This window comes from Canis lupus, chromosome 18 (assembly GCF_003254725.2).
Source record: "Canis lupus dingo isolate Sandy chromosome 18, ASM325472v2, whole genome shotgun sequence".
Classification (NCBI taxonomy): Eukaryota; Metazoa; Chordata; class Mammalia; order Carnivora; family Canidae; genus Canis; species Canis lupus.
Genome location: NC_064260.1, coordinates 45,105,812 through 45,129,956, shown reverse-complemented (window position 1 = coordinate 45,129,956; position 24,145 = coordinate 45,105,812). Strand labels below are relative to the sequence as shown.

At 64.7% G+C, this 24,145-nt stretch overlaps 1 protein-coding gene across 5 annotated transcripts; it reads right to left on the bottom strand.

Annotated features, from left to right (window-relative positions):
* Window positions 1–1,915: 1,915 nt before the first annotated feature.
* On the bottom strand, window positions 1,916–24,046 carry TSPAN4 (tetraspanin 4). 5 transcript variants are annotated; one of them, XM_025451928.3, is made up of 9 exons: window positions 23,900–24,046; window positions 19,215–19,314; window positions 15,806–15,885; window positions 5,943–6,134; window positions 4,574–4,648; window positions 3,706–3,807; window positions 3,465–3,596; window positions 3,286–3,369; window positions 1,916–2,728 (listed from the first exon to the last, which is right to left on the bottom strand). In XM_025451928.3, the coding sequence occupies exons 3-9, from the start codon at window positions 15,866–15,868 to the stop codon at window positions 2,660–2,662; spliced, it is 717 nt and encodes a 238-aa protein (XP_025307713.2). In that variant the 5' UTR covers window positions 15,869–15,885; window positions 19,215–19,314; window positions 23,900–24,046; the 3' UTR covers window positions 1,916–2,659. The 5 variants fall into 5 exon arrangements, with proteins under 5 accessions (XP_025307713.2, XP_025307712.2, XP_025307715.2 ...); XM_025451927.3 differs by lacking the exon at window positions 23,900–24,046 and adding an exon at window positions 22,742–22,887; XM_025451930.3 differs by lacking the exon at window positions 23,900–24,046 and adding an exon at window positions 22,538–22,643.
* Window positions 24,047–24,145: the final 99 nt, after the last annotated feature.

Genomic DNA, 24,145 nt, shown 5'->3' with positions numbered 1-24,145 from the left:
GCTACGGTCCCCGTGCAGTGGTGAAGGGGTCCTGGGAGCCAGGCCTCTTCACCAGCGATGTGGGGAGGGGCCATCCTGGCGGGGTTGCCCGAAGAGCGCAGGCCCCTCCCTGCGGCTAGTAATAGCTCCGGTGGGGGCAGGACCCCGGGAACTGTGCTGAGGGGCCTTGGCCTCTCACTGCGCAGCTGGCCCAGTCTGCTTGTCACCACCCCACAAGGCTCTGGGGGCTGCTGTACAGAGCCCAGCTCAGAAGCTGTTCTTGTACCCAGAGGCCCTGGGCTGCAGTAGGACTCCTGGGAGCCCATCGATGCCAATGGCCTGAGCGTCAGGTTCTGCCCTCAGGTGTAGACACGTACCCTGGATGAAACATCAGGAGAGACTCTGGGATTTCCAGGAGCCAAATTTAGCTGGTCCCCAGCCCCCCAGCCCCCCAGCCCAGTCCCTGCTCCCCAGCACCTGAGCTCTATGGGTCTGTGGGCTCCAAGCAGCAGAGCTCCCTTGGCAGACATGCCCGACCAGGGCCCACCTGCTGTTTCCGGGAGCCAGAGCCCTGCCAGGCCAGACCACTCAGATGCTGTGTGTGAGCTTGTGGCTATACCACTGCTCTGGGCTTTCCCCGAAGCACTTGAGGGTTCCTGGCTGAGAGTCCTGGGGTGGAGGCCATGCCCCCTAATCTCTTGCTATGGGACATGAAGTGAGAAGGGCTGTAAGGGGCAGGGCCTATTGGAGCCATTGCCCTCCAGGAGAATCCTGCTGTCCTGCCAACTGCACCCACTCCCAGCCCATCCAGACCTGCTCTTGGGGTGGAGTCGGGAGGGCCCCTAAGGTGGGTAGGGAGTCTGGACCTGAATAGGACAGATTGGGGGTGACATGAAGCCATCATAAGCCTGTGTTCTCAGCAGCTGTGTATGGGTGTGTGTGTGCACATGCTTAAGTACATGCCTGCACATGTGTTCACGTGGATGCCCCTGCTTGTGGATTGTCAAGCAGGGATGCCAACTGGCACATGGGGCCATAGCCTGGGTTCCCTGAGGCCCTACAACAGGCCTTCTCCCCATGCCCCCCAGCCAGCTCAAAGGCCTGGGCAGGAGGGAAGCCAGGAGGCCATAGCCCCAGGGCTGGGGTGCAGGACTCTAGTGTGTCCAGAAGGCTATTCAGGAGATGGGAGGCTCAGAGGAGTCGGCGTTGGTGACAGACACTGGGTGTGCAGGAAGATGGGACCAGTGAAGGGGGTGGGAGCTGGGGAGGGATCCTGATGTCAGACCCCCAGGGTACTCAGAGCAGTGAGCCTAGAAAGCACCCAGAAGTAGCAGGTGGGGTCTGTGCTGGTGGGCGGGGACCCTGGTGAACCACAGGCTCCAGGAGCCGTGGGGGAAGCTGAGTCAGGACTGGAGTCTGAGGGGTCACGTAGGAGGCTGTGAGCGACAAGGGTCCCAGGTCTGCAAGCTGTTTGCTTGGTCCAGTCTGAACGTGGGATGGGTGTGTTGCTGGTCACGTACTAGGAGAAACATGACTGGGGGACCCAGGTACCAGCCAGAGGGCACCATGGACACTGCTGGGGCTTACATGGGGACTGCTTTGTCAGACGTGTCACTGTCCCTCCTGGCTTCCCAGATGTTGGCTGGGAGGAGATGACTAACTGCACATTGGTTCTCAGTTTCTGTGGAGTGAGGATGGGTGGCATCGGTGGGACTTGGAGGCATACTGTGGCCAGGGGCGGTACTCAGCTGGGCATCCCCACAGGGGCCCTCCACACAAGAACAGGGACCTGGGGTGTCCCCAAGGGGACGGGGAGCTGGCAGGAAGGAGGGCTGGAAATGGAGATTTTCGGGGGCCACATGCCCCACAGCTAGTGAAGTTCCCAGGAGGGGCCCATCCCCAACCCAAAACCCCCAGCAGCCACTGCAAGCGGTGGTCACTGCTCCACTCCTGACAGCCCACTTTATTTGCAGAATCCATTACAGATTATCAGTTAAGGGGTAAAGTTCACAGGAGCGGAGGGCCCCCTGGGGGCAGGTAAGGCCCTGGGGCTAGATGGAGGCCACCCCACATCAGGGGAGGGAGGTGCCCTTGCCTTGCTTCCTGCATCCCAGTTTGCAGAGGTTTCATGGCTGGTCCCACGCATGTGCAGGAACCCTACCCCAGGTACCGGGCACATGTTAGGGGGTCCCATGGCCAAACGGTCTGTGGGCAGAGGGTCAGGGCCGCAACAGACACCAGGGTGGGGGGCTGTCATCCACGCACTTTATTAAGATGCACCCAGAGCCTGCCCCGGCTCTGCTGTGGAATGTGGGTGGCAGGGCTGCAGCCCCACCTTGAGCACCAGGACCAGTGGGTGGCCTTTCACCCCCACCCCCACCCCCACCCATGAATAGCCCCGACCAACAGGGGCGCAAACACTGCTCTCTGGAGGATGCGGGGATGGGGATATGAAAAGCGCCAGAAGCCCTTCCTGTCCCCGTCCCGCCTATATTGCCAGCGCTGGGCCATCCCCTCCAGCATGGTGTTCCCCAGGACTGACTGAGAGTCCGGGGGTGGGGGGATGGGGGTGGGGGCTGGTGCTGAGTCCTGCAGCAGGAGAGGCAGGAGGGGACACGGTCATCTCCCCAGTGGGCGGTGTCCTTTGGCGGCAAGGCAGAGGTGGCAGGCAGTGGGCAAACTATGCACAGTAGGTGTCCGCCTTCACCACCTGACAGTACATGGTCATAGCGAAGGTCAGACCCAAGAGCTGTGGGGACATGAGGGGGCTGGTCAGGACCGCTTCAGGAACCACGGTCCTGCCCACAGACCCCACCCCGTAGCTTCCTCCCCGGAGGCCTGGTCCTCACTTCTCCAGGAACGCCTCCCCCCGATCTTGGCATAGGGGACACGCTGGGGGTTCCAGGGCTTGGTCCCTAGACCAGCCTTTCTGTCAGCGTGGCCACTGTGGTTCTGCTGGTAGCTTCAGGGCCCCTCAGCTCCATGCCCCCTCTCTGCCTGCCCATCGCCCAACTGATCACCTGAGTGTTTGTGCACCCCAGGAACGGGCTGCCCTCACCTCAGGGCTCTGTGCTGCCCAGTCCCGTGACCACCACCCACCACAGCCACCGGGCTCAGGCTGCAGGAACAAGGCTGACCTGCCTGTCCCTGAGAGGTCAAAGGTCACCTGCCCACAGAGTGGCCCCTGACCATCCCTCTTGAACCCCACCTCTACTGGCGAGCCTGGGTACTCGCTCCAGTAGGCTCCAGTAGGCTGGAGGCCAGGTGGGTCCAGCTGGCCCCTGAGGCAGGCCCCCCACAGCCTACCTGTACCAGTGCCGTGCACAGCCCAAAGATGCCCACAGCCAGAAGGTTCTCCTGGAGCCATGTCTTCACCGTCTCGTAGCATGGCTGGAGGCAGAGGGTGCGTCACAGGGGCCATGAAGCCAGCCCTTCGCACCCCCAGGTCCCCAGGGCCAGGATGTGTGGGGAGGGTGGGTGCTCACCGCCTTCCACCAGGTGCCAGGTGCGTGAAGTCCACAGCTCTCACTGAACTCTAGGCAGCAGGAGTCGGGCACGCGGGTGGCATTATAGACCTCAAACCAGTCGGTGTAGTTGGAAACCCCACAACAGCGAAACTACGACAGGCACAGGCTAGGATGGCTGGGGAGCCAGGGGTGGGCCCTACCCCCTACTCGGCCCACCCCAGCCCCCACCCCCCGCCTGCATACCCACACCCAGGCTCACGTCGGTCTGGATGATGCTCCATGCATTGGTGAGGCCAACGTTGCCTGGGGTGCCGTACAGATGCAGACCCTTCTTCAGGTCTCGTTGGGCGTACCTGTCGATCTGCAGGTGCAGTGTGGTCAGCAGGGCCACCCACCCCAACGGCCAGCTCCACCTCCCTCATCCAGACCCCACAGGCGCCCCACATCGCCCCCTGCCCGTCCCTGCCCCTGGGCCCTGGCTGGCACTGGAGTGAGACACCCAGCATGAACTCCTGTTAGCTTCAGGTATGGAGACAGACGGACAAGGACAGAAACACCGTGAGTGGTCTGCACATGCGGGGTGTCGGCTGAGGGGCCCAGAAGCTACGACACCCCCGTGGACCCCGGAACTTGGTTCCCGAGACCATCCTCCAGCGGAGGAACTGGGGCTCCTAGGTCTGCAGGGTCGACCAGCACCAGGAAGCCTGGAGGGGACTGTGCCAGAGGACCCAGGGACCAGGCCAGAGCCCCCACCAGGCAAAGGCCAGAACCGTGAGCAAAGTGAGGAGCACAGGCCCCGGGTGTAACGCAGAGCATAAAACACGGAAAGGAGCCTTGATTTTTAGTACATGTGCTGCCGAAGCGAGCACAGGACCTTGAGTAATGTAAATCAATGACTGCGCGGGGACAGGTGTTTTCCTACCCAGTGGACACTCGGTCCAGGACAGTGGGAGTTCCGCCCACACCCCTGTCCCCCCACTCCCACTGTGCCAGAATCCCAGAGCCTCCAGGGCATTGGCAGCCCCTCCGGGACCCGCCTCTGGTGGCTGTGGTGAACAGCGGGACTGCCCTGAGTGGGTAGCGGGGCCATGGCCCCTTGCTGGGTGGGGAGGGCAGGGTGGCCAAACCTTGTCAGTGTAGGCGAAGAACAGGACAGTGACAGTGACCTCCAGCAGGAGCACCAGCAACAGCGTCACAAAGAACTGCAGAGGAGATGGGTGTCAGGGACGGCCACACCGAACCCCTGCCCCCTAGCCTGTGGAGCCTTCCAGGGCTGGGGCTGCAAACCTAAGACGGATGCCTCCAGCCCAGGGTCCATCCCTGGGGACCAGCACGTGCCCCTTGTGCTGCCCCACCCCCCTCTCTGTCCCAGGGGCTCTTCTCTTGCTCCGCTGACCCCAGGGGACGCACCTAGGCTTCATGCCTGTGTCCCTGTGGCAGGCAGGCAGGTGGAGCAGTGCCCAAGGCAGGGGGCCCTGGCAGGGGGTAGGTCGGACCGTGATGATGCTGAACCCTGGGGATCACAGCCGTCGGAGCAGCCAGGGGTGGCCACCACCCCTTTGGGAAAGACCAAGGTGAGGGGACAGCCACCAGGAGCCTGAGAAGTGCCTCCGTACGGCACAGACCTTGCCCACTGGGTAGCACCCGCCCCCATCCGAGCACCCCCAGAGGCACAGCCCTGACCCAGGCCAGCTGAGCAGCAGAGACAGCCTGCATCCACCTTGCCTTTCCTGCAGACAAGAATGAGATTAGGGCAGGGACGATGGGGACAGGGCCGGGGAAGTGGGCTCTGGACTCCCCCTGCATAGAAGCCTGGGGCTGGGCTCCCCCCCCCCCCCACTGCAGCTTCCTGCCCTGGGGCAGCTGGGGATCCAGCCACACCCCACCTGCTGCTCCAAGAGATCAGAGCCCCAGGCCCTGATGGGAGCATCTGGAACGTGCTGAACAGCTGGGGAGGCTGCACATCTTGGGGGGCGTGCCCTCAGGGACCCCACCCTGGGCAAGAGCTCCTCAGACAAGGTCAATTTGAAGGGGTGATTTAGGACTGGAAGCTGCCCAAGGCCTTTACTGGACACATTAACAGGTGAGGAACCTGACCCGGGGACACTTCCCCTTCTCCATTATCGGTGATTAACGTCCCCGGTAAATGTGTCCAAGGCAGAGGTGGGGACCGTGAGCCTCTCAACAGAGGGTCCAGGGACAGGAGCCAGGGAGGGGTCCCAGGAAGGGTGGTCTCAGAGTAGGCTGGAGGGGCCCTGCCTGGCACTCGTGTGCGCTTGTGCACGGGTGGGCATGTGAGCACACACGTGTCCGTTCCATCGCAGGAGGCCTCCACGAAGCTCTGAGCCAGCAGCTCCCCAGCACCTGACCCCCACCGCCCCAGCCTGTTCTGGAAGGCCCCATCAGAGCCCCCAGGGGCTGCCACAGGCCATGGCGGTGATGTATTCCTGCCCGGAGGGGTCAGCGACCCAGAGGCACCCAGCGGGGGGCACTCACAGTGAGCAAGAGGCACTTGTGCTCCTTGATGGCGCCGATGCAGCCCACGAAGCCGATGGCCATGACAAAGGTCCCGGTAACGATAAGCAGGTTGGCAGCCGACAGGGACGGGAAGGAGGAGGACAGGGTAGCGAAGTTCCCCTGGGTGGCAGCCAGCCAGATGCCAACGCCGAGGATGCCGCAGCCTCCCAGCTGGGACCACCGGGGTGGGGAGAGAGGGCAGTGAGGCCACCACCCACGCCTCCCAGACCGCCCCAGAGCAGGCTGCAGTCCCACCGGATCACTGTGGCCATGCAGAGTGGCATCCCACAGGCCCTGCGCACCCTCGCCTGCCCCGCTGACCTCCCAGCACCCAGCTGGTCCCAGGGACCCCATGACTCAGCAGACCCCCAGGGCTCGGAGACCACTCCCTGATCCACAGCCACAGTGATGGGGACCCCAAGGTCCCCCACCTATGGTGGGGAGGGGATGGTCTAAGGAGACTTTTTTTTTTTAAGATTTTATTTATTTATTCATGAGAGACACACAGAGAGGGAGGCAGAGACACAGGCAGAGGGAGAAGCAGGCTCCATGCATGGAGCCTGACATGGGACTAGATCCCAGGTCTCCAGGATCACGCCCTGAGCTGAAGGCAGGTGCCAAACTGCTGAGCCACCTAGGCATCCCTAAGGACACTCTCCATTCAGGACGTGAATGGGGTGGCTGCCCTTGTCCCAATGATATGATGAGGCAGCCTGGGCAGGAGCCCCAGGGCTTCTCCCGAACATCATCTCTCCAGGAAGTGTCCCCTTTTGCCCCGAGCCTGGCCCACGCCTGCCCCACAGCCTCTGGACCTGAGCAGTCAGGGAGACCTGCCCTAGATCCCTGGAGACTCTGCTGGACCACACACTCCTCTTCCTAAAACCACCTCCCAGTGGGTGGCCACACTCCCCATCAGCCGCCTGGTGTCCCCCACTGTCACTTTCTAAGCACAAGCCCCAAAGCACCCGCCAGGCTCTGGTGTGGACACCAGCACAGGAGCGGAGCAGACAACCCCATCCCTGGCCCTCCCCTGGCCCTCGCGGCCTGTCCTTAACCACTGGGACTTTTACTGAATTTCATAGTTGCTCTTTATTATACACAATTAAAATGAGAGGAGCAATGCTGAGCTCTGGGGAAAGCCAGGCGGCCCTGGGGACCCCTCCCCACTGCTCACCATCTGGCCTGGCCCCCATGCCCTCAGCCCCCAGGGCTCTCCTGGGCATGACGTCCAGCCCTTGGAGTGATCACCCTGCACGCCCGGGACAGGCTAGGTCACAGACTCGGGATACCATACCCACCCAGGGCCACCACAAGCCCTGCATCACCCCCACAAAAGCCTCCTGAGCCGAATGGCCAGACTCCCACCTCATTTCCCAGATCAGTAAACTGAGGCTGGGAAACAAGCCACCTGTCCAGTCAGTCAGAGGCAGAGTCAAGGGAAGCCAGGGCCATCCACACACGGCTCCCCAACAACTGGCCTGGTTCCCTGAGCCTGGCAGGGACCCCATGACTCAGCAGACCCCCAGGGCTCGGAGACCACTGCCCAAGGAAGCCTCACCTTCCATGTGCCCGTGCTCACCCCTTCCCCTGCCAGCTGGTCAGCCACGCCCTGGGGTGGCAGTGGGGCCACCACTCCCTTCTCCATAACCCGCTGGGGAGTGTGCACACCACGTATTAAGCCAGGCTGGCAGGAGACTGCAGTTATGGTGAGGGGGGCGCAGAATGCAGTTCCCAGCCCAAGAGCAGAGGGGCCGTGGCTCCCCGAGTGTGGACAGGCTCTGGGCCAGGCCCAGCGGCATCTGGGATCCCTCCGGGCCTTGCCTAGGCTGAGCGGGGCAGGAGAGCCCCCCAAGCTGAGCCCCAGCTCAGCACCATCCAGTGGCGGGGGGTGGGGTGGGGTGTCCAATCAGCCCAGGGTGAACATGCGGGTCCTCTCTGGCCCCCTGCCCCTCTTTGCACCTTCCACAGAAGAACTTTGATCTAAAAATTATAAACATCTCCTCTGAATGCTGCTGGCTCGGGCGGGGTCCAGGAAGCTGGGCCATCCTGCCTGTCTGAGCCCCTCCCCAGGGTAGGTGGGCGTCTGCGGCTCAGGTAAGGTGCGGAAGGGGGCAGGGCCAGTGCCCGCAGGCACCAGGTTAGGGGGAGCCTGGTGCACAGGCTGCCCTGCCCCTGGATGGATCACATGGCCCTGGAGGTTCCCAGAGGGCCCACGGTAGATGGGGACAAAGGCCTCCGCCCACCTAGGCCATACCCACCCAGGGATGTGACTCCTGTGAGGCCATCTCCATGCCATGATCAAACCCAGGGCCATGACAAGGCTGCCCAGACGAGGCTCAGAGGTGGCAGGGCAGCCGGGGGACCCACCCGGAGGAGTGGCTCCATTGCCCCTGTGCCTGGGTATGTGCCCAGTATGAGCAGCCAGCTGCCCTGTGGTGGTTGGGGGGGGCAGGGGGTGACACCCCCACTGCAGAGCTGGGCTTGGGCATAGCCCCACAGCAGAACAGGGTCTGCTGGCTTCAGGGAGATGTGCCCCCCCCCGCACCGCCGTGGGGAGAAGGCGGCGCCCCCAGCAGCCCCGGCGCTGTCCGAGGTGCTGACCCCAGGTCCAGCCACTGAGGGGGCACCCAGCACCTCTGGGCACCCCACGCCCGCCTGTGGGAGGCACCACTCAACATGATGGGGACAGAAGCTGGGACAGGCCGTGGCTCATTCAACCCTCCCAGCCAACCTACAGATGAGAAACACGGCTGAGGGCTTTCCTGGGGCGAGGCCCCTCGCCCGTGCCTGTCAGACGCCCAGCGCTTGTCCCCACAGCGTCCCCGCTGCCTCTGGCATCTCCAGAGATCCCAGGGGAGGGGCTGCCCTTTGCAGTGCTGCGCGTGAAGGGTGCTGTGGCTGGGGACCAGGGAGGATCTGGGTCAGGGAGGGCATGAGGGTGGGCCACTCCCCATGGAGACGGCACCTTGACCAGCCGCCATGCCCAGGCCTTGTGGCAGCTTGTCCCCCACTGAGCCATGCAGCCCTCACTTTGGGCGAGTCACATCTCCAAGCTGAGCCCCAGGACGCCCCTCAGTCGGTGAGGCTGCCTCCTGCAGCAGGTCCCTGAGCCCAGAAGAATTATTCCTTCCTCACAACCCCACTGCCTGCCTTCAAGGACAGTAGACGGCTCCTGTCAGCAGGAAACTGAGCCCGTCTGAGCTCCCTCGCCCCATGGGAACACATGAAAGGGCACAGGGAGGACACGGCGAGCAGAGCGGCTGTGGGAGTCCAGCTCCCGGGGAGTCTGGGGGGGCTCCCCACTCCCAGCACTGGTGGAAATGAATTTCCTTAATTAACTCTGCACACAACGTCCCACCTCCACCTGAGATGGCAAAAGAGACCCACACTGTGACACACACAGCCCACGCTGCTGGACACCTCTCACCGTCAGCCTCACACACAGACGCATGTCACAGACATGCTGCCCTATGACCTGCCATATTCCAAGCCCCAAGGCCCCCCATGTGCAAGCATGTTTGCATAGACCAGTCACCAAAAACTCAGACACACACTCACTAACAATGTACGAGCACAGTTAATAAAATTACCTGTAATTTTGAAAATGCTTCTGCATATGCAGTTTTTAAAACATTTTGGCAGGAAAATTATAGCCTCCAAGTGCAGGAAAAAACAAGGTCCTTTAGACTCAGATGCAGAGCATGAAACACAGGGTAAAAGAGGCTGAGGTCGCTGAGAGGCTGGGACACCCCCCCCCACCCCCGCACAGATGTTCAGCCCCACTTTCTCACTGCTTAGGGCACTGGCTGGACTCTCCTCCCCAGCCACACGAAAGCCCATCTGGCTCCCAGGAACAGACCCCATGAAGCCTGAGAGGGGGACCCCCACCCCTGCCCCTCCATCCGCTGTGGCCTCTCTGTCTCCCTCCATGTGCCTCGAGCACACGCCCGATCTCCGGCCCTCCCCTGTCACCAGCCCCAGCCCAGTACCCGGCTTACACTCCCCCCTCATCCTGCTGTCCGTTTTCCTGTCTCCATTTTTCGGTTTGGCTTAGGGCTGGGGGTATAGGGACGCCTCGGTCTGCGATGCCACCCCACCCCCAGGCCCATGAAGGGGCAGGTGTCAGGTGGCCCTCTGCCACTGCCCCTCCGGCCAGCAGATGGCAGGACAGCTGGCCACGTCCTCGGAACACAGCGGAGGGCCGGGTGCCCGCAGGGCCTGAGCCTGTGCCCAGAAGCCCCTCGCCGGGCAGCCAGCACAGGCTCGGGGTGGGGGCTGGGCATGGCGGGGTGTCTCACCCCTCCCGCCAGCACTTTGGGAATGGCAAAACGTGTCCGCAGTGCCAGAAACCAGGTCTGCACCTGCCCGAGATGAGTGAAGGGGCTGAGCCCCTCCTGGCAGGCCGAAACATCCCCTATACCTCGACTGGGCCCTGTTACCTGGGGGACAGCTCAGCAGGGCGCTCACTTAAAATCTACGCCATGGCCTGCATGTAATTTTCTTAAACGCCAACCAAGCCCCCGCGCCAATCCCCAGCCCCATTCACTCACGCCAGCCCCGGGAGCCCCAAAGCTCGGACGCAAGGAGACCAGCCCCAGCCCCCAGGGAGACAGCCCCACTGGCCGAGGACCCCCTGAGGCCAGTGTCCAAGGAGGCCAGCAGCTCCAGGAAGGCCCAAGTCCCCCCTCCAGGGCAAGGAGGAGCTCCCTGGGGGCCTCTGGGGCACAGAGAAGGACCACAGCAGCAGAAGCCCTGGCAGGCTCAGTCAGTAGAGAAGGTGACTCTTGATCTCAAGGCTGTGAGTTCAAGTTCCCTATTGGGTGTAGAGATGGCTCAAAAATAAGATTTAAAAAAGGGGGGGCCTGGGTGGCTCAGTCGGCTTAGCATTAGACTCTTGATCTCAGCTCAGGTCTTGATTTTGGGGTGGTGAGTTCCAGTCCCCGTTGGGCTCCAAGCAAGAACCTCAGCGGCCCTCCCTGGGAGAGGGGAGGGAGAGGCCATGGCCGGAGCCCCAGGGCAGCCAGAGGGCAGACAAAGCACTGAAGCACAGCAGAAGGACAGGGCCAGGGCCACAGACAGGAGGTACAACTGGGTTGGGGACCCCCGGCCTCAACTCCCACTCCAGCCCTTCATGGCCAAGGCCACAGCTCTCTGGGGGCACAGAGCCCTGCTCCTGCTACAGCCCCCCCACCTCTGCTTTGGATACAGAGGGTTCCCTAGAGAGGCCTGGCAGGCCCGCCTCTCCCCCTCGCTCGTCTTCCAAAAAAGGGTCGACTCCAGGGACACGCACAGAGGCACCGCGAAGCCCCTCTGGGCCACTGGGTGGACAGGCCTGACAAGCACCCAGGATAGTGCTGGCACTGCCTGGATCCCCCTCACTGCCCGCGGCCACCCCCAACCTCTCAGGGAGACCAGCAACCCAGCAACAACCCACAGGCCTGGTGCCGCCATCAGGGCCTCTATACACAAGCGGATTGTTGCTGCTCACAGTATGTCCGCGGGGGCCCCCACCCTGGGAGGGAGGGCTCTGCGGGGGGCGCAGCACGGCCACCAGGCACCAAACATTCCCAGGCCCCAGAGCCCCGCCCATCCCCTTAACCAGCTGCCAACCTAAGGATGAGAGTGCCCTGACTTTTGACCAGGGAGTCAAGTGCCCCCCCCTTCCTGGGGGCCCTCCACTCGATCCCACACACAATCCGCCCACCCTCCCTGCACCCATCACAAGGCTGCACAGCCACCCCTACCTGCAGTCAGCAGGACACCCCCTGCCTTAGCCTATCGCACAAAGAAATAGGAGCCAGGACCCAAGGATGCCCCCAGCACCATCAAGAGGCTGGGCCAAGAAGAGCCCCAGGGTGTGGGGTCTGAGATGCTCACTGGTCCTCCCCCTGTGACCTCAGCAGGCCCCCGTGGCATGCTTCCTTCCCCAGCTGCAGGGAGGGTTGGGGGGAGGTCATGACCCCCAGCTCTACAGGGCCCTCTGCCACCATGTGTCCACTCCTCCTCCACCAGTCTCTGACACCCACTTGGATGTCATGCATCACCACAGGGGAAAATCCAGGCCCCACCCTGTGCTGCAGCTGGGGAAGGGGAGACCCTGAGGAGACCCCGAGGAGGGCAGGACTCACCCAAAGTCCTCCACTGGCCTGCGCAGCAGGAGATGGCAGGCAGGGCTCCAACCCCCACCCCAGCCACACAGAGGGACTCTGAGCACAAGTTCAGGCCGAGGCAGGGCAGCGAGCAGCCCAGAGCTAGGGAAGGGGGTGGGGAGGGACACCTGCCGGGGTGCAGCAGGAGGAGGGGCCCTCAACTCGGCTGATCCCAGTCTGGGAGGCACAGAAACAGGCTTACCTTGCTAAGCTCAGCCCTGCCTCCACTCAGGTCCCCCCAGGACCCCCGAGCCACAGAGACTGACTGCCCCTGGAGGAGCCCCAAGCACTCTGACCCAGGGCAGGGCAGGAGCAGGAAGAACATGTCCTCCCGCTCCCCATACCCCTACCCCTCTCACGGCAGGGGGGCTCTGTAGGGGCTGCACGTCTCCAAACCCTCACCCTGTGCCTGGCATCACACGGTATACCTGCCTGCTCCCGGGAGACACCCCCACCCCATGGTGGAGGCCCTGACCCTAAACTGCCCTGGGCAGGCCTCAGATGGAGGCCCCATGTGCTGTGGGAAGGCAAGACAAGGTCTGGGGGTCAGTTGGCTCTGAACTCTGGGGGGGGTACCTGTGCTGTCCCAGCTCCCTGTCTCAGGGCACCCCGGCTTTAAGCACTGGTGACAACATGCAAGCCTGTCTCCTTCCCTGAGATGAGCCGGGGACCCAGCCAGTGCAGGAGGACCTAGCAGGTCAACCCCAGGACAGACCGGTGATGACTGTTTCCTGCCCCACAAGGACCCAAGGTTGGATACCTCAGTCGTCCCTTCCCAGGCCCAAACAGGAGCCCCCAAGGAAACCCCATCCAACAGGGCCCATAAATAGGACTCGATGATCTCCTGAGCCAGCCCTCCCGCTCCCTGCCTCCCCAGGCTGTCAGGAACTGTGGTCTCAGCAGGGGCACCCTGGGGCTAGTGCAGGGGTGGGGGGGAACCAAATTGCTGGGGGAGCCAGGGGTGCAGGAGCCTCAAGGGGCTAGGTGGTCTACCTCCCTCAGGATCGAGGACCTGAGGTAAGGGGGTGCCAGGCAGGGCTTGGAGGACAGAAGAGCAAAGACGAGGGCAGGACATAGAGAAGTCATTGCGGATGGGGCCCTCGGGAGTCCCTTGGCCTGTGCCTGCAGCCTTACCTCCTGCCACCCCCCCCAACCAGGGCCCCCGCACCCACGCCCGCTGGGAGCCACATGTGGGACAGACACAGCTGCCCCACCAGACACACCCCCAGCCTGCTCCCCACGAGCTGGGGCAAACGCTGGCCCAGCACTGACCTGGCCAGCCCTGCAGGGTGGGGTCAGAGGCAGTGACACAGGTGCATGTCTTGAGGTCCAGCCCCTAGGACTCCCCTCCCATTACCTCAGCCCTGACCCTCATAGCTCCAGTGGGGAGACTGAGGCATGACACTCAGGGGTGCAGGGCGGGGCTGTCCTCTAGCTTCCTAGTGACAGAGGGGGAGGCCAGCACCCCCAGGTACAAAGGAGCTGGGGGCTCGGGGGAGGGTGCTCTGGCCTCCGCCCCGGCCACCTGCAGCCCAGCTGATCCCTGCCCAGGGACCCAGCGTCCGGACCAGTCCCACCACACCTCATGTCGGAGTGCTTCCTATGGGCCAAGGGCAAGCCGGGTGCCCCCTTCTGACCCCCAGGGTATCAGACCCCAGCTGGGCACCATGCTGGGGCAGAGAGGGGCCCAGGTCAGCAGCAGGAGACCAGTTTGCTTCACAGGGAAGTAGAACTGTGGAAGAAAAGGGAAATGGATTTTCCAGCCCAAGACAGGGTCCCAAGGGGGGTTTCTGATTTGCTCTTTTCCAGGCTGAGGCCTGGCAGAGCGTGTCTGGCCTGCAGCTGGTAGGGACGCTCCCTCAGGGCTCCCAGGGCAAACATAGCCCTGCCTGGGGACCCACTGAGGGGGGCTGCTCTCAGACCACAGGCTCCCTTGAGGGGTCCCCTCTCCTGACCCCAAGCAGTTGTCCAGATGGCTGAGGAGAGGAGGTAAGGGAAAGGACAAGACTTGCCCACGTCCCGGGACCTGACTACCCACCACACCCACTGCCTGCCCCCACCCCAAGCAGTCGGCCACCTACACCACCACTACTGTCAAGTCTGGTCACCTGCAGCAACATGCAGACTCTGCCAGCCACTCAGTGCAACCACACCGGCGCCCCCTGCAGCTGGCCAACATCCCCCACCAGAAGACGTTCACCCCTTCACACCCCTGGGTCGGGCTCCAGCTGTCACGCACCTCTGCACCTCTGCCGCCAGCTCCTGGCCTCAGGGTACTTCACTCTGGGCCTGGGCCTCATCCCTCCTGAGAGTCTCTCGTAGAGAAACAACCCTTGGCATGACCACCTCTGGAAGCAGGCATCTGGGGAAGGGTTCCTTGGGTCTCCTTGGGTCACACCCCTTCCGGGGACCCCTGACTCCCTCTACCACTAGCTGGGAAGAGGAAAGTACAGCCTGACAAGAAAGGCAGGTGCAAAAAGATAGACCCAGGTCTCTGGGTATGTGGCCTTAACTGGACAGCATGTAAATGGCATGAAGGATGGCCTCCTTGTGGGGCCCAGAGCCCAGGCTGGAGCTAAAGCCACACCCTCACTCCCGGTTATGTCCAGAACTACCCATGGAGCAAGAGGGACCTTGGCATCCTCTCTCCACCACGCCTCCTAGCCCCGCCAGTGGAACCCCAGCCTGGCCAGGCTTGTTCCAAGACGCTCCCTGCAGTTACGGGACTGGGGCTGGGTGACAACTTTGTCATCTCCCCACCCACCCACCCACCCAGCCAGCCTTGTATGGAGGAAGAAGAGGCCACCCTCTAGGACCAATACCTCTGGACACACACCTCCTGTCTGAGCACACGCAACCCACCTCAGCAAAAGTTATGGGTGACCCCCAACACACACTCCCCCCACGTAGGAAGAAGAGCCAGCAGGGAGGCCAAACACCTCCCCAGCACACTCCGGGGCCCAACACCCTGGTCAGTGTCAGGCCCAGCCAGAGAACTCACCGGTGCACACACCCCCTCCCTCCCCACAGCACCTGCAGACACTGGAGGGGACCACCCGGCCCCCAACAGCCCCCTCAGAACCTCCTAAGTCAGACCACTGGTGCGGGGTGGAAAGTCAAGAAAGGACGCCGGCTGCGCGGAGGGAGGGGAGGGGAGAAGAAAGAGGAGGGGAGAGGAGGGGATGGAGGGAGGCACCAGAGTTCCACGCAGGAACCCGGGAACCCGGGCGCAGGGGGGCGCAGTGCCTAGCCTCCCTGTCGGGCGCGCAGGTGCGGGACATGTCCCGTCCCAGGAGGACAGCAGAGAGGACAAGGGGCAGCGGCCTGGAGTGCAGAGCCTCGGCCCCAGAGCCCCAGAGCCCCAGAGCCCCGCGGTCCCGGAAACCCGCCTCCCGCAGGCCACCCCAGCCCGGCCTCCAGCTGGAGTGGCGACCCTGGGGCCCCCCCACCCCGCGCATCCATCTGGGTCCCGGTGTCTGCCCCCCATCCCAGCTGGGGCGGTGACCCTGGGCCCCCCCACCCCGCGCATCCATCTGGGTCCCGGTGTCTGCCCCCCATCCCAGCTGGGGCGGTGACCCTGGGCCCCCCCCACCCCGCGCATCCATCTGGGTCTCCAAGTGTTTCCCCATCCCAGCTGGGGCGGCGACCCTGGGCGCCCCCCGCCCCGCCCCGCCCCGCCCCGCCGCCACTCACCCAGAAGAGCAGGTTGAAGGCGAACATGAGGAACTTGACGCCCTGGAGGCAGCCGCGCGCCATGCTGCAGCGCTTCAGCTCTAGGAGGAAGATGAAGGAGAGATCCAGGTAGAAGACCACGTACTTGTTGCCCTTGGGCGCCGTGCAGCGCGCCTGAGCCGCCTTGGGGCCGGGGCTGGCGTGCAGGCCGAAGAAGGGGCCGCCGTCCCCGCCGTCCCCGCCGTCCCCGCCGTCCCCGGCGCCCGCGCGCCCGTACAGGCTGCTGTAGCGCCGGAAGGGGCCCCCGCGCGCGAAGCCCGGCTCCTTGCCCTCCGGCGACGGGCTGCGCCGGTAGGTGGACTCGTCCGTGCTCGAGCGGCGCATCGCGCCAGGGCCGCCGCCGGGCTCAGCGCCCCGCGCCCCGCGCCCCGCCGCGCCGCATCCCGCCCCGGCCCCGGCCCCGGCCCCGCTCCCCGCTCCGCCCCGGCGGCGGCCCCGGACACCTGCCCGGTCCCCGCGCCGCAGCCCCGGCCCTCGCCCCGCGCCCGCCCGCCAATCCGCGCCCGCCCCGCCCCCCAGGACCCCTCCCCGCCCCCAGCCCCCGCCAATCCGCGCCGCCCCGCGATCCCACCGCTCGCGGGCGCCGGCCAATCGCGGCCCCGGGCCGACGACCCCGCCCCGCCCCCGGCCCCGCCCGCGCTGGCGCCCCCCCAGCCCCCAGCCCCCCTGGCCTCCGCCGGGCCCGCCCGGGAGGAAGATGCTCTGGAAGGGCGGGGACTGCGTCGGGGGCCCGGGGGCCCGGGGGCCCGGGGCGGAGGGTCCGGGAACGAGGTCGCACTGCCCCCGCCGCCGGGCCGAGCCTCAGACCGCACTCGAGACGCACAGGGCGATGCAAATGAAGGGGTGACCCAGTTGCTTTCTGGTGGTGACCTGGGGCGGCTTCGACCTGGGTTCAAGTCAAGAAAGAGGCTGCCCAGGACGGTGTAGCCCCGAACACTCCCTGGGGGGGCGCGCTCTCCAGGGACCCCCGAAGCCCCGGCCGTTTACAGCTTGGATGGGAAGAGGCCTCTGTGGGCACAGGAATCAGCCTGGGTTACCCACCCCGGGGTGTGGGGGGGCTGCCCCTGAGAGGGACTGGGGCTGGGGAGGGAAAAAGGGGAGGCTGCCTAGGAGGGCAGGCCAGTCCTCAAGAACCCTGGGCGAGGCTTTTAGACTCACAGGGAGGGGCTGGAACTCACAGGAGGGTCGCAGGGCGGGGTGCTCCCTGGGTGGGGGCACCCCCCTCCCCTGGTCCTGTTTCTCCAGGTAGCATGAGCCACCTGCTCACACACAGCCCCTTCTGCTTTAATGCCCTGCTGCCACTGTCTGAGAATTACTGGTCTTTTTGGAGGGGGCGTCACATTTCATGTTGCACCAGCCTGGGCCAGAAGTCAGACCCTGCCCCTCCTGGACACATCCACGCACGTGCAGCGAGGACCCACACCAAGCTCACAGATCCCCAGGGTGACCCGCACACACACGCACAACAGTCTAGGTAGGAGTACATATGCATACTACACCCGCACATTGGGGGACATGTTCCCTAAGCTGCACCCTAGCTCACCCCACTGGTGGGGGCATGGTCTCTGGGGCCACTGGTGTTGGGGGGAGACATCAGCGTGTAAGTCAGACACCGCCTTCCTATCTGGCCCTGGGCCTGCAGCCCAGGAGGCCAAAGAAGAGCTGAGCTCCTCCTCCCGGAGCTCTGGGCCTGGGGCTGTAGCCAAGGCCTACCAGGTCAGCATGGGAGTCCACTGGCAGTGTCCACCCAATGGGACAGTCCTAGAAACTGAAGCCCAAAGAGGGAAGGGCTGGCTCAGGGTCCCTGAGAGTTGGGTAGCAAGAGCTCAGAGTGCGGAGAGGTGGGAGAGAAAGAGGCGGATGGGAAGGAGGAGGGGAGGCAGGAGTGCCCAGGAAGGGATACTGACAAGGTGACAAACTGAGAGACAGTGGTGTGGGAGGCAGCATGTTGAAGGGGGGGAGGGATGTGCAGCAGCCAGGGCAGGACTACCTGGAGGACTGGGGGCCCAGTGAGGTCTGGCAGCCCTGCTGGTCCCTGAGGACCAGGAGCATCAGACCTCTGCTGCCCCCTGAAGGCCCCTTGTAGAACTGCACTCAAGCCCCAGGGGCCAAGCCTGAAAGCCTCTTCCTGCAGAGCAGAGCTGGCCCTGGCAGGGAGAGGGGGCAGGAGAGTCCCAGAGTCCTTGCCTGTCTCACAAGGCTGGCCAGCTTGGGGTTTCCCATGCCCCCCATCTTTCCCTCCTTCAAGTGTGCTTTGGTACATCTGGGCCCCAGAAAACGGACACAACAGTGATGTGCCAGGGGCCCAGTGTAGAAGCAGGCAGCGGAGGGCCCCACCCCAGCCCTACAGAAACCACTGCCCACAGCTCTGCTCAGAAAACGAGTGACCCCCTTGAGACCCCAGCACCCCCTTGGCTCAAGTCAGCAGCTCCACAGCCCAATACGAGGGTGGACGCCCTGGGATGCTGAGTGAGTGTGTGCTCAGGGTGCAGCTGTGGGCACAGGTGGCCAAGGGAGGATCCAGGGCTGACCCAGCCCCACCCCACCTCACCCCATATGCCCTACATTGAGAGCACCCCCATAGGCTGGGCTCAGACACACTCAGGGAGGCATGGCTGGACCCTGGGCACAGACACCTGCCGCCAGCTCATCAGTTTTATCCTTCTCAAAGAGTCTCGGGCCCCAGATGAGTGAGGAGTGGGGCCTGAGGGGCGAGAATCTGTCTCCTTTTGGGCCTGGCTCCCAAGACAGGGCCTCCGAGGAAGATGAAGCGGGGTTGGCCCAGGCTGGCAGGAGAGCAGTGATGGGCAGGACTCCTCATGGAGCCCCAGACTCACCTCTCCACCCCTTCATCATGCTGGAGTGGGGCAGGGAGAGGACACAAGGGGAGTTGGCCTAGGTTCCCACAGTGGGCCCCAGCACCCAGGGGGCTCTCAGCTCTGTTTCACTCAGCTGTCAGTGTCCCAATGTCCCCCAAAATATCCCATCTACAAAACCCTGCGCCACCCCAGGTGGTGAACAGGAGTGCCTGATCTGAAATAAAATTAGAAAATTCATCCAAGGGTCCTGGGGCCAGCTGCAATGAGGACACAGGTCCAGGCTGAGGCCAAGGGGGGCGGGGCTTTCCTCAATGCCCTGGCCCAGTGTCAGGAACCTCAAAGTGCAGCCTCTCCCCCGCAGGGGTCCCCTTCCTCTAGCAGGTGGGGCCCCAGTTAGACATGGTCAGGAGATGGCATCCAGCTGGCTCAGACCCTGTGCCAGGACCCGAAGAGCATCCAGCTGGTAAGGCCCCCGGGGCCCGGGGTGGATGAGCCCATGAGGCTGTCCGGGTCTGCACTGCTGCTGCCACTGCCCACCCCGACTGGCATACCTGGGCCTGCCGCAGGAAAGAAGCTGGGCGGCGCTCGGTTCCTCCGAAGGTGAGCCAGCAGGTGGGCCAGTCGTCAGTGTGGCCAAGGCAGGCTGGAGCCCTGTGGAAGGAAGATGGACAGGTTGGAGACCCACACCGGACCCTCTGCGGGGGCTCCTGGAGGCTGAGCAGGCACCAGGGGAGGGGGGGGACAGCCCTCCTCTCAGGACCAGGTCCCTAGGACTGGAGAGGGCGCCGGGGCTGGTGGGGAGGCACTGCCTGACTCAGGAGCTGGGAGCGGAGGGTCACGTAGGGCTTTGCTCCCAGCCTTGGGTCACTCGTCCTGAGACACCCCGGGAGGCAGGCAGACTTGCAGGCACAGACACAGGGACAGCACACGGGGGTCCGTGCATCCAGAGAGTATACATGTTCAGAGGCGTGGATTCATGCACAACGCGGGATCTGGCCTTGGGTGTCCACATGCCCCAAGACGCCCTGCACCCACCCATTCCTGGGCTCCAAGCAGACATGTGCCCTGAGCCACCAACCTCACTCTCCCCGCAGAGCCAGCTGCTGATGACTCACCCACTTGTCTGCCATTGGCGTTCACGGGAGCATTCTGTCCTCCCCCAGCAGCCAGGGGCTTGGAGGGGACCCCTAATCTCATGGGGTGCCTGAAGGCATCCCGGTCAGGTGCCCCACACCTCACTCCTCAGACCAGGTACTCCTTGCAGCCCCAGGGGCAGGGGGGAGTGGTCAGTCTTCCCAGCAGCCCAAGGGCAGGAGGGGACTGCAGGTTCAGTAAATCACCCTGGCAGGTGTCTGCCCCCCACACCCATCCTCTTGTGGGCAGCCCACTGCCTGCCAGCCCACCCAAACTTATGCCTGGGGTTGACCAGAGGCCACAGAGCAGAGGGAGTCCTGGCTCCTCCCCCCAGGTGACCTGATACCTGTCCTCCCCAGAACCTCAGAGAGGAGAGGATGCACCTGGGAGCCCTCAGCAGTCCCCATGCCCAGGGAGGAAGCATCCACGGGGAGGTTTCAGGCCCAGAAAGTCGGCAGCAGGGCGGGTGTGGGGGCACGCACGTCATCCACTTTCCCTGATAAGCCCCCAAAGCCCAAAGCAACATTCTAGGAGCTAAAAACCATGCACCATATGGTGCCATTGTGCCCTCTACACCCCAAGACCTGGGTGTCAGGGGGACAGGGCCTCCTGGCAGGGCCTAAAGGGCAGATCTACCAGCAGCCCCTCAAGCCTCCTGGGCCCCCCAAAATGTGGAAGTCCCATGGCCAACACCAAGTGGAGGCTGGATGAGACCACTGCGCAGTGGCGCTCCAGCCCTCACCCCCCTGCTCCCCCCTCCCCCCGAGGCAGCCCCTGGATCCTCCATGAATGACCTCTGGCCCTTCTGACCTCCATAGCCCTCCTCCAAGAGTGCAGAGCCCCTACTCCCATCTAGGGCAGCCCAGACATGGCCGTGCAGCTGGGCCAGGCTGCAGGGGCCAGATGGGACACCAGCTGGCTCCATGGTTCACCCAGGCCCAGCCTCCTCCTCCAGGAAGCCTCCTTCCTCATCCTCTGCGTGCAGGGTCTGATGTGCCGCATCCCAGGGAATGGAACCTGTGGCAGGCAGCAGGGACAACCCGAGGAAGAGCCCCAAGACCAACACACCGGCAGTCCTGGGCTGGGCCTGCTCGACTCTCCAGGGCTCTGGGATGGGCAGTGGTTGGAGGACCCCAGAACAGCATAAGCCATGAGAAGGCCGTGGGCACCTACCTGGCCGGATCCAGGTCCCACTCAAAGAGAAACTACCCCAAAAGCGGACACAAAGGTGGGAGGATGCCAGGGGCTGGGAGGCAGCAGGGGCCTGGCCTGGGGGCACACACCCCAGCAGGGACAGATCCTGGGCAGAGCAGAGCCAGCCGCCTCCCCGGGGCCCCCAGGCCCAGCAGGCTCTGAGGCGGCTTTGAGGAGCCAGGGAGGCCCCGCCAACACAAACAGTCCTGTGGTGTCGGCCTTCCGGCTGCTGATCCAGCCCCTGCAGGCCCCAGGCCCCACAGTCCCCAGGCCCACCCGGCCCGCCCTGGGGGAGGGGTACCCCCTACACACACAGAGCCTGGGCAAGGCCAACCCCCATCTCAGGGTCCTCCCCTACATCCCTGCTCCTCCTGCAGCCCCCCCACCCCCCAGGGGGGCATTTCTGTCCTGGAGGTGGTGGTGGAGAGAAACCATCAGGACCCTGTCTCAGGTACCCAGTGTGTGCCCACCCACCTCCAGGCCAGTGTGGTTCCCCCAGAGCCCTACCACATGGGGCCCAGACCACAGGGCTGCCTGGCAGTGTTGTTCCCAAATGCCCTGAGCCCGGGCTCGTCCAAGGGGTCACTAGGTCAGGGCCACCACAGCCTCAAGCACGCTTGCAGACATCGTCACTCAAGACTCCTCAATCCCCAGGGCCCAGGGCTAGTGCAGGCTCAGCAGGCAAGGGACCCTGAGTGACCCAGAGGAGGCATACGAGCATGGCCGTGCAGGGACCCTCCACCCTGTAGAGCGCTCCCCCCCCCTCCCCGTGAGTGCACATCTGCATCTGCCCAGAGCAAGAGGAGCAGGGGCCAGGCCTGCATTACCAGGACTGGGTCCCTCCAGCTGGGCAGCTATAGGTTCTACCCACACTCTACAGACGGAGAAATGATGCCAGGACTGGTGGGCAGGGTCGGCTGATTCCCTGTACACTGGGCCGGGCTCTTGGCTGGAGCGTCTCAGCAGCAGAAGCTTCCACTGCTGTCCTCCGCCCCTGCCTGCCCTGCAGTGACCCTTTTCTGGCAGGAAGCGTGGCTCACGGGTTCCCAACCACATGTGGCACAGCCCTCCCTCCCTCCCTATGCCCCCCCCACAAGATACCCTATGCTCCAAACGCTGGCAGTCTCCCTCCCCAGAGGCCTGGGCCACATCTGTGCTGACACTGCACCAGAGAGGAGAAGTGAGGGCCCCCCTTCCCCTGCAGGCCCCCGAGGCTCCCCTCCCCACCCCTCCTCCCCACCAGTGCCTGGGGCCCTAAGGGCTCCCTCCCGCCCAACCCAACTCCCCCCACAACACACACACAGAGGCCACCCAGGGCCGAGGCAGCTGGCAGGGCTGACCTCTGAGGCTCCCCAGTGTCCTGCAGGGTTGAGGAAGGCAGGATAGAGACAGAGAAGAGGACCCAAGGCCCCACAGGGTGTCCTGGCACACCTGTGCTGAGGGTGCAGCCGGGATGCTCCCCACCGTCTGTCCTTGGAAATCAGGGAGCTGGAGGGAGGAGCCCAGGAAGAGGCCACCACCACCCCCAAATCTACACACGGCTCACAGAATTCCAGGAATGTCAACTTGGCTCAGGCCTGGATCAAGGCGGGAGGCTCATTCCCCTCACTCTTTCAGAGTAAACAACTACTCCCAGCAGGAGCATGGGTGGGGCAGGCCCTGGGCCCCTCCTCCAGGAAGCCTTCCACCCCAGCGGCTCCCCAAGTTCCACCCAGCTGACAGCCTGGGTCCCCTCCGCTGTGTCCCTCACCTGCACAGTTGCCAATAGTCTCTGCAGGGGAGCCTGGGTCTGACCCCAGGCCACCGTGACTCCAGGCCCCCTCTCCTGTCCCTCTTGTCCAGGCACAGGATGTGCGTCCAGTGGGTGGGGTGGGGGGGCAGCTGGGAAGGGAAGTGGCCTCTCTCGTGGCTCTGCACGTGGCAGCGTGGAGGATGACAAATGCACTGGGCAGGCTGTCCAGGGCCCAGGCAGAGGTGGCCAGCGCCTCCCAGGCCCCAGGGGACCCTCAGGCTCCCTCCCTGAAGCTGAGGCCAGAATCCACCACCCACCGTGGGAGGGTGGGGAGTACAGGCCCCACTCATGCCCAGCCCACCTGACTAGCTGACACCCGCCCCACCCCCCCACCCCCGCAGGCGCTGCTCTGGAACACATCCATCCCCACAGCCCCAAAGTCTGCCTCCTCCAGGGGGCCCTCCCTGCCTCCCCCCACACAGATCTGCACACCCCCCCCCCCGTGGCCCCCGGATCGAGGAGCTCACCTCACCCCGCCCCCAGGGACACAGCCTCATCGTCCCTTCCACCCTCTGTGGCTGCTGCCCCACCATCTCTGACTCCACCACCTACTCCAGCCCTGGCACGAACCCGCGGCCTAGAGCTGCCCGCAGGTATGGCCTCCAGGGCCCTATCCAAGGGGTCCCCCGGCCAGGATCAATGCGCTCCCCGACACACGCGGGCTCTGCAGGGCGCCTCTTCCACGCCGCCCTCCAGGACCACCCGCTCCAGCCTCCGCCCTGCTCTGAGTCCTCAGAGCCCCGACCGCCCGCACCCCCAAGGCCCTTCCCCCAGGGCCGCAGAGGGCGGCTGGGGCGCTGGGGGGGCAGGAGCTGCGGCCGAGCCGGCCGTCGGGGCTACAGTGCGGCCGAGCGGGCCGGGCCGGGGCGGGGACAGCCTTCGCCGCGCCGGGCCGGGAGGGGCCGCGGGAAGGTCCCTCCGGGGCCCCCCGCCCCCGCCCCCCGCCGCGGGTCCCCGCGCCCCCGGCCCCGGCCCGGCCCCGCCACTTGTTGCTGCGGCTCGGCTCGGGGCTCCAACTCTGCGCCCGCTCGGCTCGGCCCCGGCTCGGGTCCGGGTCCCGGTCCGGGGTTCCGAGGGGCGGGACCTCGGCCGCATCCCCGCGGACCGGCTCTGTACCTGCGCGCGGTCCGCCCGCCGCGCAGCTGTCAGTCATGCGGACACGAGGAAGGCGAAGCGCCGCCGTCGGGCCCTTTCGGTCCCGCTAGGCCGCCGTAGGCCGGGACGTACCAAGGCGGAGGGCCGGGGGGGGCGACGCTTGCTCCGGTAGCGGCCGCGTGGGCCCCGGAGCCCCCGGTCCGCGCGGAAGGAGCTCGGCCCGGCAGGGAACGGACGGCGGCGGCAGTGGGGCCGGGGGGCGGGCCG

What these genes read in the sequence shown, in the direction of transcription:
- TSPAN4 (XM_025451928.3), bottom strand. Translation starts at nt 15,868, where the DNA reads ATGGCGCGCGGCTGCCTCCAGGGCGTCAAGTTCCTCATGTTCGCCTTC. An exon ending in CCTTCAACCTGCTCTTCTGG is followed by an intron (nt 6,135 to 15,805) that starts GTGAGTGGCGGC and finishes CGGTGGTCCCAG; the next exon opens with CTGGGAGGCTGCGGCATCCT. An exon ending in CTGGCACCTGGTGGAAGGCG is followed by an intron (nt 3,370 to 3,464) that starts GTGAGCACCCAC and finishes CTCTGCCTCCAG; the next exon opens with CCATGCTACGAGACGGTGAA.